At 38.4% G+C, this 12,768-nt stretch overlaps 2 protein-coding genes across 2 annotated transcripts; both read right to left on the minus strand.

Annotated features, from left to right (window-relative positions):
• Positions 1–227: 227 nt before the first annotated feature.
• On the minus strand, positions 228–1,956 carry LOC125015089 (C-C motif chemokine 4-like). Its single transcript, XM_047596748.1, has 3 exons — positions 1,821–1,956; positions 741–867; positions 228–622 (listed from the first exon to the last, which is right to left on the minus strand). The coding sequence occupies exons 1-3, from the start codon at positions 1,888–1,890 to the stop codon at positions 529–531; spliced, it is 291 nt and encodes a 96-aa protein (XP_047452704.1). The 5' UTR covers positions 1,891–1,956; the 3' UTR covers positions 228–528.
• A 9,130-nt stretch (positions 1,957–11,086) lies between these two features.
• Positions 11,087–12,369, minus strand: LOC125015092 (C-C motif chemokine 3-like). Its single transcript, XM_047596750.1, has 3 exons — positions 12,134–12,369; positions 11,456–11,582; positions 11,087–11,337 (listed from the first exon to the last, which is right to left on the minus strand). The coding sequence occupies exons 1-3, from the start codon at positions 12,201–12,203 to the stop codon at positions 11,244–11,246; spliced, it is 291 nt and encodes a 96-aa protein (XP_047452706.1). The 5' UTR covers positions 12,204–12,369; the 3' UTR covers positions 11,087–11,243.
• Between the last annotated feature and the right edge of the window lie 399 nt (positions 12,370–12,768).

Below are 12,768 nucleotides of genomic sequence, written 5' to 3' on the forward strand. Positions count from 1 at the left end.
TCCTCTGTCGCATCTTCTGCTTTTTGTTTCCGTACAGAATAAAACGCCGTTGCTGACTGAGAATCTTCACAGACGAGCTTTAGTTCCTACTTCCCCCATCAACTACAGCTTCTAAATTTGTTTTACCTTAAACTCACAGATCTGGGGGGTTTCTGAAGCGTTTCCAGGGACATTGGAAACACATTCAGGGAAAAGGAAACAGACACGTGTTTGTTTAAACCCCCTGAGGTTATTTCACTTTCAGAATAAAGCTAGAAAAGTTCATTTATAATCAGTACATCTTGAATAATCAGACTTAATTATCACATATTCATTCATCCAGTAGTTTAAACTCATAAAAAGAGGATTTTCCAGTAGAATCATTTTAAGAAGTTTAACAAAAAATGATTTTAATTTTTATTCCAAATCATTCTCGAACAGAACAGAGAAAACAGACATGCACAAAGTGGTTTAACATCCACAGATAAGCAGAAAGAGAACAGAGAGCTTCATTACAGTGAATTAAAGACGCTGTGAGATGAGTTGACATCAGTTGTTGGAGTTGAGTCCTTCTTCATAAACTTTTTGTGCCCAGGAAGAACTCTGCCTCACACAGAACTCTTTGTTTTTCACAGTCGTGATCCTGCAGAAAAATATCATAAGAACAAGAGTTTAGACTGGAAAGTATCAGTGGTCATGTTTCAGTGAAATTAAAGGTTTAGTTTCATGTCTGATGGAGTCAAAGTGAAGCAGAGACGCACAGAAACGCTGGTTCAGGGCATCGACTGTCTGTGGTGTTGATGGAGACTATGTTTCCACGTGGCATCTTTCCCGAAAGGAAATCAAAGCAGCAACGTTCAGGAGGGATCTGACCCACGGCAACTAGACCTGAAAAAATATTTAATCATCTGTAAATATGTGGAACTTAAACATGAAAACGTGTTTTATGTCATATTTTTATTACATTTATGCAGTTTAGTTTGAATACTGTAAAAAAATTATGTTTTCATAGGGTTCGTAATTACAGAGCTGCTTACAAGTTTATGCATCCTTCAGAAATTTCTACAAGTCCTGAAAGTCGACAAAGACGAGCCCAGTTAGAACCTGATGTTAAGCTTTTGTTTGGTATTTGGATCATTAGGACCAAAGAAGTATAAAAACTAAGCATCGCCTTAGAACAGGAATGTGTGTACACGGATTATTTCACTCAATATTATAATAAAGTCGCCAAGATGTAACAAATTATAAAAATGATTTTCATCTTTGAACATGGCCGAGCAAAAGCAGAATAACAAATAACAAAGTCCCAACGTCCTCAGTTGAGTATTTAAAGTTACATCTCGTTACTGTTGATAGAATTTTTGTGTCGCATTAAACTAGAAAAGTTAATAAACATAAATAAACAAGTTTCAACTGTAAAATCTGACATTTTGAACCTCGTTGAATCAGCTGAAATGATGCCGTCATGTTTTTATACCAACTAGTGTCTAGTTATGAGGATAAAACTTGACGTCCCCATATGAGGACGCAGGGTCTCAGGAGGTTCATGTTGATGAGTCCACCATCAGGAAAAAACTGAATAACCAGCCATGGTTGTAATTATTAAACCAGGAAATTCTAAGATAAAATGACTTCATTACTATTACATTACATTACTGTTCCACAAAAGAACGTTTAGGGAATTGATCAGCAGTTACCAGAAACACAGAGTCGCTGGTAACTGCTGCAAAAACTTAAAATCATCATTGTATTTAACACGTTTCTACCTATTTCTATTCAAAGTCTTTTATAATGACAGTAAGAGCCTCGTCTAGACCTGATAGAAAGTAGAGAGTTATTACTTGAGCTGCAGCGTTGAACGGTGAACAGCAGCAGCATCAGACCCACGGTGAAGCTCAGAATCTTCTTCATGATGATGATGATGATGTTTCAGAGGTTTCAGATGTTTCAGGAGGAGATCTGATATGATGTGTCCTGGTCGCTGCCTCTTATACCTCATCACTCTCTATATTTAGCACTTCTAAGAAGACCGACAGGGTGACTGCTTTTTCTTTTTTCTTTTTGAGTGACAGGAAGATCAGAGCTTACACATTAACCTACTCATCTATCTCTGTTCTGCATTACCCTATAGGTGGTATAATAAAAGCATCTTATAATTCCCCATGAATGTGTCTCTGCAGAGGTCATGGTGACTCTAAACTCTTCACATCTGTTCACAGAAAAGAAAGCAGCTTTAAGAAAATATTTGAAATGTTTAGATCTGATCTGAGAGAACTGGATGTTCTTCAATGACACAGTGTTGATGTTTGGAGTCATTTCTGCAAAGTAGACAAAGATTGAACCCGACCACACACATCCAGCAGAAATATTACACTTGTGTATATAAGCCAATATTACATATGAGAGAGGAGCTCCTCCAGGATTAAACCAGAGTCCATGAGTCCAGACGTGTTTCCATCAACGTGATGAGACTCAGGTCCTGGTTCAGTTTCTATGAATCAGGGATTTGTCTCATGTTTGTGTTGAAGTGTGTGATGACAACGGACAAAGGAGCTTTGTGAAGAGCTCAGAAAAAGAGTTGTTGTTGCTCATCAGGCTGGAAAAGGTTCCACAACCATCTGTAAAGAGTCTGGAAGCCACAAATAATCCACAGAGAGTCAGACAGATTGAAGGGTGGATTTAGACTGACGGGGTTTTCAGATCCAGGTGTTGAGGATGAGTTTTATCATCTGGATGAGAGACAAACATTCACTTATGATGAACTGTTTAGTTTCTGGAGTCGGATTCTGCTCCAGAAAAGAATCAGATCATCAGACATTTAGATGCAAATGAATTCAGAATCAAATCAGCATTTACTGTCACTGTAGAAGCACATAAAGAAAGAAAGAAAGAAAGAAAGAAAGAAAGAAAGAAAGAAAGAAAGAAAGAAAGAAAGAAAGAAAGAAAGGGTCATTGAGAACGAGGAGGAAAGAAGAGAGAGAAGAGGAGGAGGTCAACGGGTGGTTCTGGTTCTGGGTCTCCATGTTGACCTCTGACCTCTGATGGGAGGAAGGTCAGACCTGGACCAGGAGACCAGGTGCATTATGGGTAGCCCATAATAATGAGACTGTGGCTGCAGAGACAGAGACAGGAGGACGGAGCAGGAAGTGAAACCGAGGAGATTGCGTTAGATTGCACGTCCTGAGACGATGCTGACTCGGTTCTTTAAAGCTCTGCTACATTGGATTTTCACACATTTGCAGACGAGCCGGTCGAAGCACGTTGATGCTGATCGATGTCTCTGATAACAACGTTCACACCTTCACCTCAGTCCTCACGCTGAAGGATATTTGATGGTTATTTCAGACTCCTCTGATCATTTGTGGCGTTCACAGGTCGATGAGCTCAGTTCCCTCAAACACAGTCATCACCTTTTACTTTAGTGACCTCATGTTACTTTCTACAAGGTGTTGGAAACATTCCTCAGATTTTGGTCCATATTGACATGATAACATCACACAGTTGATATCTGATCACATCTATGATGAGATTCTCTTGTTCTCCTGAGCTCATCATCTTCTTTTGCTGTGACATTGACTTTGCTTTTGCATAATTTTAAATCATGTACACTGTGGAAAATTTCTCAGCATTTCCATCCAATAAATCACTCCATCCACTAAAATGGCGTCAGAATAAAGTTCAGGTTTTAAGCAGCGTTGGTACTTTCAGATTGACAGATAAACTCTAACCACTGTCAGTAAGTGAGAATTGGGGGAGGGAGGTTTCAGTAAATGGGCAGATGTAGAGATTAAGATCCTCTACCACACAAATAAATAAAAAAAAGTTTGCGGTGAACATAGACGAGTGCAACAACAGGCATAAAACCTCTATTTGCCATGTTGTACACAGACAGAGTTCCACAAGCTGTAAACATACTGAAAACATTTAAAGTTTGGAGACAGTTTCTCATTGGATTGAATGAGAATGTGTTTTCAAACTTTGTTTAATTGATGGATTTATTCTCTGATCTGATCCACTGATGATACAGATCTGACTTTAGAGACTCAACCGCCGACTAAACTCTGGTTTTCTTTTTATTTGAGTCTCTTTCATCGTACTGTGGGACACAGATGGCGTAGTAGTAGTTTACTCAAGTGTACTATGAGTATTCTTATTTTATACTAAAACTGAGGCAGTATACTAGAAGTTTACTTTTTCTGTGCTACTTTTTATATCAATAAGAACAGTATGGTGAAGTATACTTGGCTTATACTTAGAAGTATAAAGAAAAGTCTAAGACTTACACTTACTTTTTACTTCTTACTACTTGGTATCTTCCATTTAATTTAGTAGAATGAAAATGTTTTTCACTACACACATTTGCTTTGAGATATTACTATCAGTTTAACAGTTTACAGTAGTAGTTACAGTTTACAGTAGTAGTAGTAGTACTAGGTAGTAATGCACATCTTGAAGCAGGTATTTGTAAATACACTCTATGGTAGGTTTTAAAATACTTTTCAATACATCAAACTTGTTGTCAACATTCTGTCTTGTGATTTTTTAAATACATCCCAGTCTAGTGTACACACAGTATCAGTTAACTATAAGAAGTATATAAATAATATGTTACAGGTGCTATGCGAAGCAAACTTACAAGTATGTTTTAGTGAAGCTTCCTGCTGCTCTGCCATGCACGCTCATAATATGAGCAATATTACTCAAGGTTTAAATACTCTCCTCATTTCACTACTCACTCAGTACTATGTACAGGCCCGTGTGTAATATCTGTAATGTATCAGTTTGTAATACTTTTTGCTGCCATTCATGACCTACTTACTATGAAATATTCTCCAGCAGCCATCTGTTTTGCAATTCAACACTTGTGGTTTGTCATGTAATACTTGGTGTTACAGTCTAATTACTTTCTGTTGCCACTTATAAAATATGTTATAAACTTGAAAATGTTCCAATTTAGCCTGGAGAAGTATAAAGTTAGTATATTTTATAGTACATGGTCCTTAGTACAGTAGCTATACTTATACTCAAGCATACTTCATAAAATGAACTTATACGTATACGTCTTTTAGCTGAGGGTTCACCGGTGTGAGTCATTTCTACTTCAGTCCGGTTCACTCTGTAACATCACCTCCCAAACGCTGTGTCGTTTTTACAATTTCTGTTTCTACTTCCTGCTTTACTTTCAACAATGGAGACCGAAACTTTCACTGAGATTTTGCAGAAGACGAGTCGTACAAATGTGTGTGTCTCCAAAGCCCCTCAGTTACAGATTCTTTATTGATCCAAAAGTATCAGTTAGAAAATTGCAAAGATGGAGAAGCATCAGGAAACACTAAAGAAAAAACACAGTACTACAAAGAGGACCAATCACAGCTCTTGCGAGGTGAACGTCAGTCACGACGCTGGGGTCCAAACCACAGAATAGTTTGTTGTGCAAGAACCGAGGCGAAGGCCAAACAGCGGTTCAGTTCCATGGTCAGTTTAACTGGTTCCACCGTCAAATGGGGTTTGGCTCCAGTTTGACACTTAAAAGCTGAGATATATCTGTTTTTGTTCCGGGGTCAAACACCAATGCAGCGGTTGTGGAGCATGTGCACACACACGTCTAGTTCAAGTTAAAGTCAGATTAAGGTGTATACACGCCAGAGACATTCATTAATACACAGGATAAGATGTTACAATCCCTTGTGCCATGATCTGAGGCAGAACACATTTAGAACCCCAGTGCAACTGAAAAGTCGACCAGCAGGTTAGCAGTCAGCTACCAATTAGCAACAAGCAAGAAGACACCAGCTAACTAGCCTAGCCAACAGCAGCAGGTAAGAAGTGATGAGATATGCAACTGCACTTCAACCAACACTTCGCTGTTCTGCTAAGATCGAAAGTAAAACACTAGAAGCCACCTGCTAACTAGCATAGCCGACAGCAGTAGGCAGTATGCGGCACATCATTGGGGTTTTCAAGTGGGCACCTCTCTTCACCGATGTTTTGTTAAGATAGGCCCATGACACCTCAAGAAGACTTAACAGTCAGTGCGTTTACGTGCACGTGAAAAAAAAAAACGGTAACACTTTCTATGAAGGCTGTATTTATAATGCCCTATGAATGCACTCATAATATTTTATAAGGTGTCTATAAAGCATTATAATGGTCATTATTACCATCTATACATATTCACAAGTCATCATAACCAACTTCATGATGCATTATGACAACTGGTTATGAATGATCATCATTTTAATCTGAATAGTGCATTATAAATATGTCAATATCTGCCTAGTCACTTGTTAGTTTTATGATGCATCATAACTACTTTGCTTTGCTAAATGTGTTAGTGATGCATAATGAGTTTTGACTTCTACTATAATCCTTTATATCTGTAGCTATAAGTATATGTAATAAAGTTATAATAATGTATACATCTCACTACAGCACACAGTTATGTAACAGCTATGCAATATCATAAGTGCTATTTGTCAGCTCTAAGTAAAGTGACAAGAATATGACACTATTATTAACAGATATAAGTTACTATGAGTAATTAAAAGGTGCAATGAACTAAGTCCTGAGTTTGGCATCTTTACCCCATATGCACACAATATTATAAATGACTATGTTAATATCAGAGGTGGTATTTTAAACATGAAATTCATAGCGGGGTGACCAGACGTCCTCCTTTTCCTGGACACGTCCTCTTTTTGAGACCTAAACATGTGTCCGGGTGGAATTTCAATCATGTCCAGGATTTTGTTCTAATAACGTCTCACACTTGTTCACATTGTGACCAACTGCATGTCTCTGTGTCCACCACATAAGAAAGAACAATAAGATAAGACAAACTATTAAAAACTATACAAAAAAAGACACGGTTGTTTGTTTGTGAATTCATTTAATTTCAATTTCATTTTTAATATTGTAATTATTTTGTTATTCTATTGTGTTTATCTGGATCCCTGTTAGCTGCTGTATATGAGCCACTGATCCTCCTGGGGACCACACATGAAATAAAAAATAGAAATAAAATGAAACAGCACTTTATACAAGAAAACATCCAGTCAGGCAGAATGACAGCTGCTGGAGGTCAGAGGTCAAATCAGGAGTTTAAATGAGAAGATGAGGAAGGAACAATAAGTTCAAAACAAACTTAAATGTATGAAGGTTAATAAAGATAGACAACCCTGGCTAAGAGACAACATCGTCCTGTCCTCTGTCTCTCCCTCTGGACTGAACGGACCCTGCAGACTCTCAGCAGAGTTCAACTCTTTTACTATTTACTATCAACTGTGTACAGCTTCATAACCCAGTTACACCTGGTCACTGTACTTTTTGTATATTTCAGTTTGTATCTTTTGTGGACACCTTCACAGTTTGTAAACAATGTGACATATTTTGAGGGGCGGGGCTTAGCTGGAGGCAAAACATCCCAAACACTACAGCCTGTAAACGGTGGTTAGCATGTTTCAATGAGGTGTTTTGGAGAGAACACTCACTGCATAAACAATTTGACCAAAGGACACAGAGGGGACAAAGTCTGGTCTTTATCAGGTGAAGTCTCTCCAACAACAATATTACAGGAAGTAAGTGGAACCACTGTGGAGGGGAACGTAGTAAATGCAACTTCAGCTTAGACAAAACAAAAATAAAATGAAAAGTAGAACTTTTCTGTTTGCCACTAGAGGGTGATAGATGGCTGCACATTCTCTACTCCTGCATCTTTTGGACTGAACTAAAAAAAGACACTGATCAGCTTTAAGTAAAGTAGAGCAAATGAGGTGTTGTTATAAATAGATATAAGACTATTATAAACAAATATGAGGCACAATGAAATGAGAGCCTGGACAGTAAAGACAAAAGGAATGCATTTAGTTCACTTTATTTTCATTTAAACCAACACACATGATCAGAATGATCATAAATGCTCTGACATTACACAAACACATGAAACACTTGAAACAGGCCACAAAAGTGGCACGGCGTGATCCTTTACTATGTCCTGGTGATTATCATTGGAACAAAACTCACAATGCCACTGAAATCTATCTTGGGTCATTATGAATTTTTCCATATGTGTGCCAGTCTTGCAAATGATGTGATGCAGGCATAAAACCTGTGTGAAGTCATATAACAGTAAATAGGCCAACAGCCCAAAAGTAGCCACCAAGCGACTTAATTATTGAAATATGTAAAACACCCAACTTCCCCCTAATCTAAATATACCTACTTAGCCTCATGTACATTGTATTTTCTTATATCAAGCGTGTGTGACCCATGATTTGTAGCCAGTACTGCCACTCTATAACTTTCAGGTGTTGCCATGATGCCGCCAAACATCCACTTTAAAGGTCTGCCATGCAGCCTCCCAGCATTATTACACACTGACAGACACACTACAAGACAGTAATAAAGACAAAATATTAAGACAGACACACACACACACACACACACACACACACACAGACACACACACACACACACACACACACACACACACACACACAGACACACAGACAGACAGATGGATAGAAAGATAGAGATGTGGATCTTAAAAGTGCCTTTGGGTTGGTGAGGTGATTCAGGGTCAGAGGTCAGGAGATGGTTTGACAGCAACTACAAGAAGAACAGAGGCAAATCTTTAGTGCTGTAGTTGGGTTTGTTTCTATGCAGAAAGGTTTGATTGAAAACACATAAACAGATCTCGTTTTTTTTGTTTAAAGCAGCCTAATGAGACATTGTGTTACCGTATATCATGCAGGCAGCAGAGATCACCCGTAGGTGGCTTATGCTAGACGAAAGTTATCTGACACGGCTAGTTTTCCCTCACAAGTTAGATCGTTTTCGTGTTGTTGAGTTTAATGATTGAAACCATTCGAAACCATTGCTTTAATACGTAAACGTTGTGCCTCATGTAAACAAAGTAAGGCATTAGCTCTCAAAACACTAGCAGGACAGAGACACATCCTACCTGTCCTGGAGAGGGCTCAGCGGAGAAAGGGCAGAAAAGCCGCTTTACAACTTCTACATACAGTCAATGCTTTACGACAGTGGGAGAAGCTGGGGACGGAGGTGGGTGGGTGGGGTCAGAGGTCAGGGGTCATGGAGTAAGGAATGACATTTCTACAATAATAATAATATTAATAAAAACTATATTAAAATAATATCTGACGGCACACTACAAGACAGTAATAAAGACAAAATATTAAGACAGACAGACAGACACACACACACACACACACACACACACACACACACACACACACACACACAGAAGGATAGAAAGATAGAGAGGTGTCTCTTAAAAGTGCCTTTGGGTTGGTGAAACCATTCAAAATCATTGCTTTAATACGTAAACCATGTGCTTCATGTAAGCAAAGTAAGGCATTAGCTCACAAAACACTAGCAGCACAGAGACACATCCTACCTGTCCTGGAGAGGGCTCATCACATCATTTAAAAGACTGGCATGCATATAGAAAATTTCATAATGACCCAAGATAGATTTCAGTGGCATTGTGAGTTTTGTTCCAATGATAACCAACAGGACATAGTAAAGGACCACGCCGTGCCACGTTTGTGGCCTGTTTCAAGTAAATGAAAATAAAGTGAAATAAATGCATTATTTATATATATATATATATTTATACACACACACATATTATTATAACTTTATTACATACCATACCAAAAAAACTAATTATTGCCTTAATCAGACTAAAACAGGAGAACTTAAGTGCATGTAAAGAGGTTACTCCGATTAAAATTGGAGTTCTCATTATCTGATTTAGACACCATTGGAATTCAGTTTTCTCCGGCTTGTAAACAATGAATCGAAGTTTTCAATCGGATAATAGGTGTGCGCATGCGCCACAATCACTGCATTGGCGTGTGACCCCGGAACAAAAACATCCAAGAAAGCTGGTCACAGAAGAAGACGTTAAAAAGAGCCGCTAGAAGAACCGTGAACCACACATGAAATAAAAAATAGAAATAAAATGAAACAGCACTTTATACAAGAAAACATCCAGTCAGACAGAATGACAGCTGCTGGAGGTCAGAGGTCAAATCAGGAGTTTAAATGAGAAGATGAGGAAGGAACAATAAGTTCAAAACAAACTTAAATGTATGAAGGTTAATAAAGATAGACAACCCTGGCTAAGAGACAACATCGTCCTGTCCTCTGTCTCTCCCTCTGGACTGAACGGACCCTGCAGACTCTCAGCAGAGTTCAACTCTTTTACTATTTACTATCAACTGTGTACAGCTTCATAACCCAGTTACACCTGGTCACTGCACTTTTTGTATATTTCAGTTTGTATATTTTGTGGACACCTTCACAGTTTGTAAACAGTGTGACATATTTTGAGGGGCGGGGCTTAGCTGGAGGCAAAACATCCCAAACACTACAGCCTGTAAACGGTGGTTAGCATGTTTCAATGAGGTGTTTTGGAGAGAACACTCACTGCATAAACAATTTGACCAAAGGACACAGAGGGGACAAAGTCTGGTCTTTATCAGGTGAAGTCTCTCCAACAACAATATTACATGAAGTAAGTGGAACCACTGTGGAGGGGAACGTAGTAAATGCAACTTCAGCTTAGACAAAACAAAAATAAAATGAAAAGTAGAACTTTTCTGTTTGCCACTAGAGGGCGGTAGATGGCTGCACATTCTCTACTCCTGCATCTTTTTGACTGAACTAAAAAAAGACACTGATGAGCCAAAACATTATGACAACGTGTTTCCTCTGTTGCATCTTCTGCTTTTTGTTTCCGTACAGAATAAAACGCCGTTGCTGACTGAGAATCTTCACAGACGAGCTTTAGTTCCTACTTCCCCCATCGACTACAGCTTCTAAATTTGTTTTACCTTTAACTCACAGGTCTGGGGGGTTTCTGAAGTGTTTCCAGGGACACTGGAACCAATTTCAGAAAAAAGGAAACAGACGCGTGTTTGTTTAAATCCCCCTTGAGGTTAATTCACTTTCAGAATAAAACTAGAAAAGTTCATTTATAATCAGTACATCTTGAATAATCAGAGTTAATTATCACATTTAAAGGTTTCTCTACATCCACTGAGAATTCATCCAGTAGTTTAAACTCATAGAAAGAGGATTTTCCAGAAGAATCATTTTCATTTTTATTCCAAATCATTATTGAACAGAACAGAGAAAACAGACGTGCACAAAGTGGTTTAACATCCACAGAAAAGCAGAAAGAGAACAGAGAGCTTCATTACAGAGAATTAAAGACGCTGTGAGATGAGTTGACATCAGATCTGGAAGTTGAGTGCTTCTTCATAAACTTTTTGTGCCCAGGTAGAACTCTGCCTCACACAGAACTCTTTGTTTTTCACAGTCGTGATCCTGCAGAAAAATATCATAAGAACAAGAGTTTAGACTGGAAAGTATCAGTGGTAGTGTTTCGGTGAAATTAAAGGTTTAGTTTCATGTCTGATGGAGTCAAAGTGAAGCAGAGACGCACACAAGCGCTGGTTCAGAGCATCGACTGTCTGTGGTGCTGATGGAGGCTATGTTTCGACGTGGAATCGCCCCCGAAAGGAACTCAAAGCAGCACTGTTTAGGAGGGATCTGACTCAGGGCAACTGGATCTGAAAACATATTCAATCATCTGTAAATATGTGGAACTTAAACAGGAAAACATGTTTTATGTCACCTGTTTATTAGATTTATGCAGTTTAGTTTAAATACTGTAAAAAAAAAACTTTTTATAAAGGGTCATATTTACAGCGCTGCTTACAAGTTTATGCATCATTCAGAAATTTTCTACGTCCTGAAGTCCTGAAAGTGGACAAATTAGAGCCCAGTCAGAACCTGATGCTAAGCTTTTGTTTGGTATTTGGATCATTAGGACCTAAGAAGTATAAAAACTCAGTATCACCTTAAAACAGGAATGTGTGTACACGGATTATTTCACTCAATATCAAAATAAAGTCGCCAAGATGTAACAAAATATAAACATGATTTTCATCTTTGAACATGGCCGAGCAAATATTAACATTGAGTCGCTGGTAACTGCTGCAAGCAGCAAAACGTAAAATCATCATTGTTTTTACCACTTTTCTACCTATTTCTCTTCAAAATATTTTATAATGACATTAAGAGCCTCGTCTAGACCTGATAGGAAGTAGAGAGTTATTACTTGAGCTGCAGCGTTGAACGGTAAACAGCAGCAGCATCAGACCCACGATGAAGCTCAGACTCTTCTTCATGATGATGATGATGATGATGATGATGATGATGATGGTCCAGAGGTTTGAGATGTTTCAGGAGGAGATCTGATACGATGTGTCCTGGTCCCTGCCTCTTATACCTCATCACTCTCTATATTTAGCACTTCTAAGAAGACCGACGGGGTGACTGCTTTTTCTTTTTTCTTTTTGAGTGACAGGAAGATCAGAGCTCACACATTAACCTACTCATCTATTTCTGTTCTGCATTACCCTATAGGTGGTATAATAAAAGCAGCTTATAATTCCCCATGAATGTGTCTCTGCAGAGGTCATGGTGACTCTAAACTCTTCACATCTGTTCACAGAAAAGAAAGCAGCTTTAAGAAAATACTTCAAATCATTTGAAATGTTTAGATCTGATCTGAGAGAACTGGATGTTCTTCAATGACACAGTGTTGATGTTTGGAGTCATTTCTGCAAAGTAGACAAAGATAGAACCCGACCACACACATCCAGCAGAAATATTACACTTGTGTATATAAGCCAATATTACATATGAGAGAGGAGCTCCTCCAGGATTAAACCAGAGTCCAACCAGTGTTCA

This window comes from Mugil cephalus, chromosome 10 (genome assembly GCF_022458985.1).
Source record: "Mugil cephalus isolate CIBA_MC_2020 chromosome 10, CIBA_Mcephalus_1.1, whole genome shotgun sequence".
Lineage (NCBI taxonomy): Eukaryota > Metazoa > Chordata > Actinopteri > Mugiliformes > Mugilidae > Mugil > Mugil cephalus.

What these genes read in the sequence shown, in the direction of transcription:
- LOC125015092 (XM_047596750.1), bottom strand. Translation starts at nt 12,203, where the DNA reads ATGAAGAAGAGTCTGAGCTTCATCGTGGGTCTGATGCTGCTGCTGTTT. An exon ending in CGTTCAACGCTGCAGCTCAA is followed by an intron (nt 11,583 to 12,133) that starts GTAATAACTCTC and finishes ATATGTTTTCAG; the next exon opens with ATCCAGTTGCCCTGAGTCAG. An exon ending in TGCTCTGAACCAGCGCTTGT is followed by an intron (nt 11,338 to 11,455) that starts GTGCGTCTCTGC and finishes ATTTTTCTGCAG; the next exon opens with GATCACGACTGTGAAAAACA.
- LOC125015089 (XM_047596748.1), bottom strand. Translation starts at nt 1,890, where the DNA reads ATGAAGAAGATTCTGAGCTTCACCGTGGGTCTGATGCTGCTGCTGTTC. An exon ending in CGTTCAACGCTGCAGCTCAA is followed by an intron (nt 868 to 1,820) that starts GTAATAACTCTC and finishes ATATTTTTTCAG; the next exon opens with GTCTAGTTGCCGTGGGTCAG. An exon ending in TGCCCTGAACCAGCGTTTCT is followed by an intron (nt 623 to 740) that starts GTGCGTCTCTGC and finishes ATTTTTCTGCAG; the next exon opens with GATCACGACTGTGAAAAACA.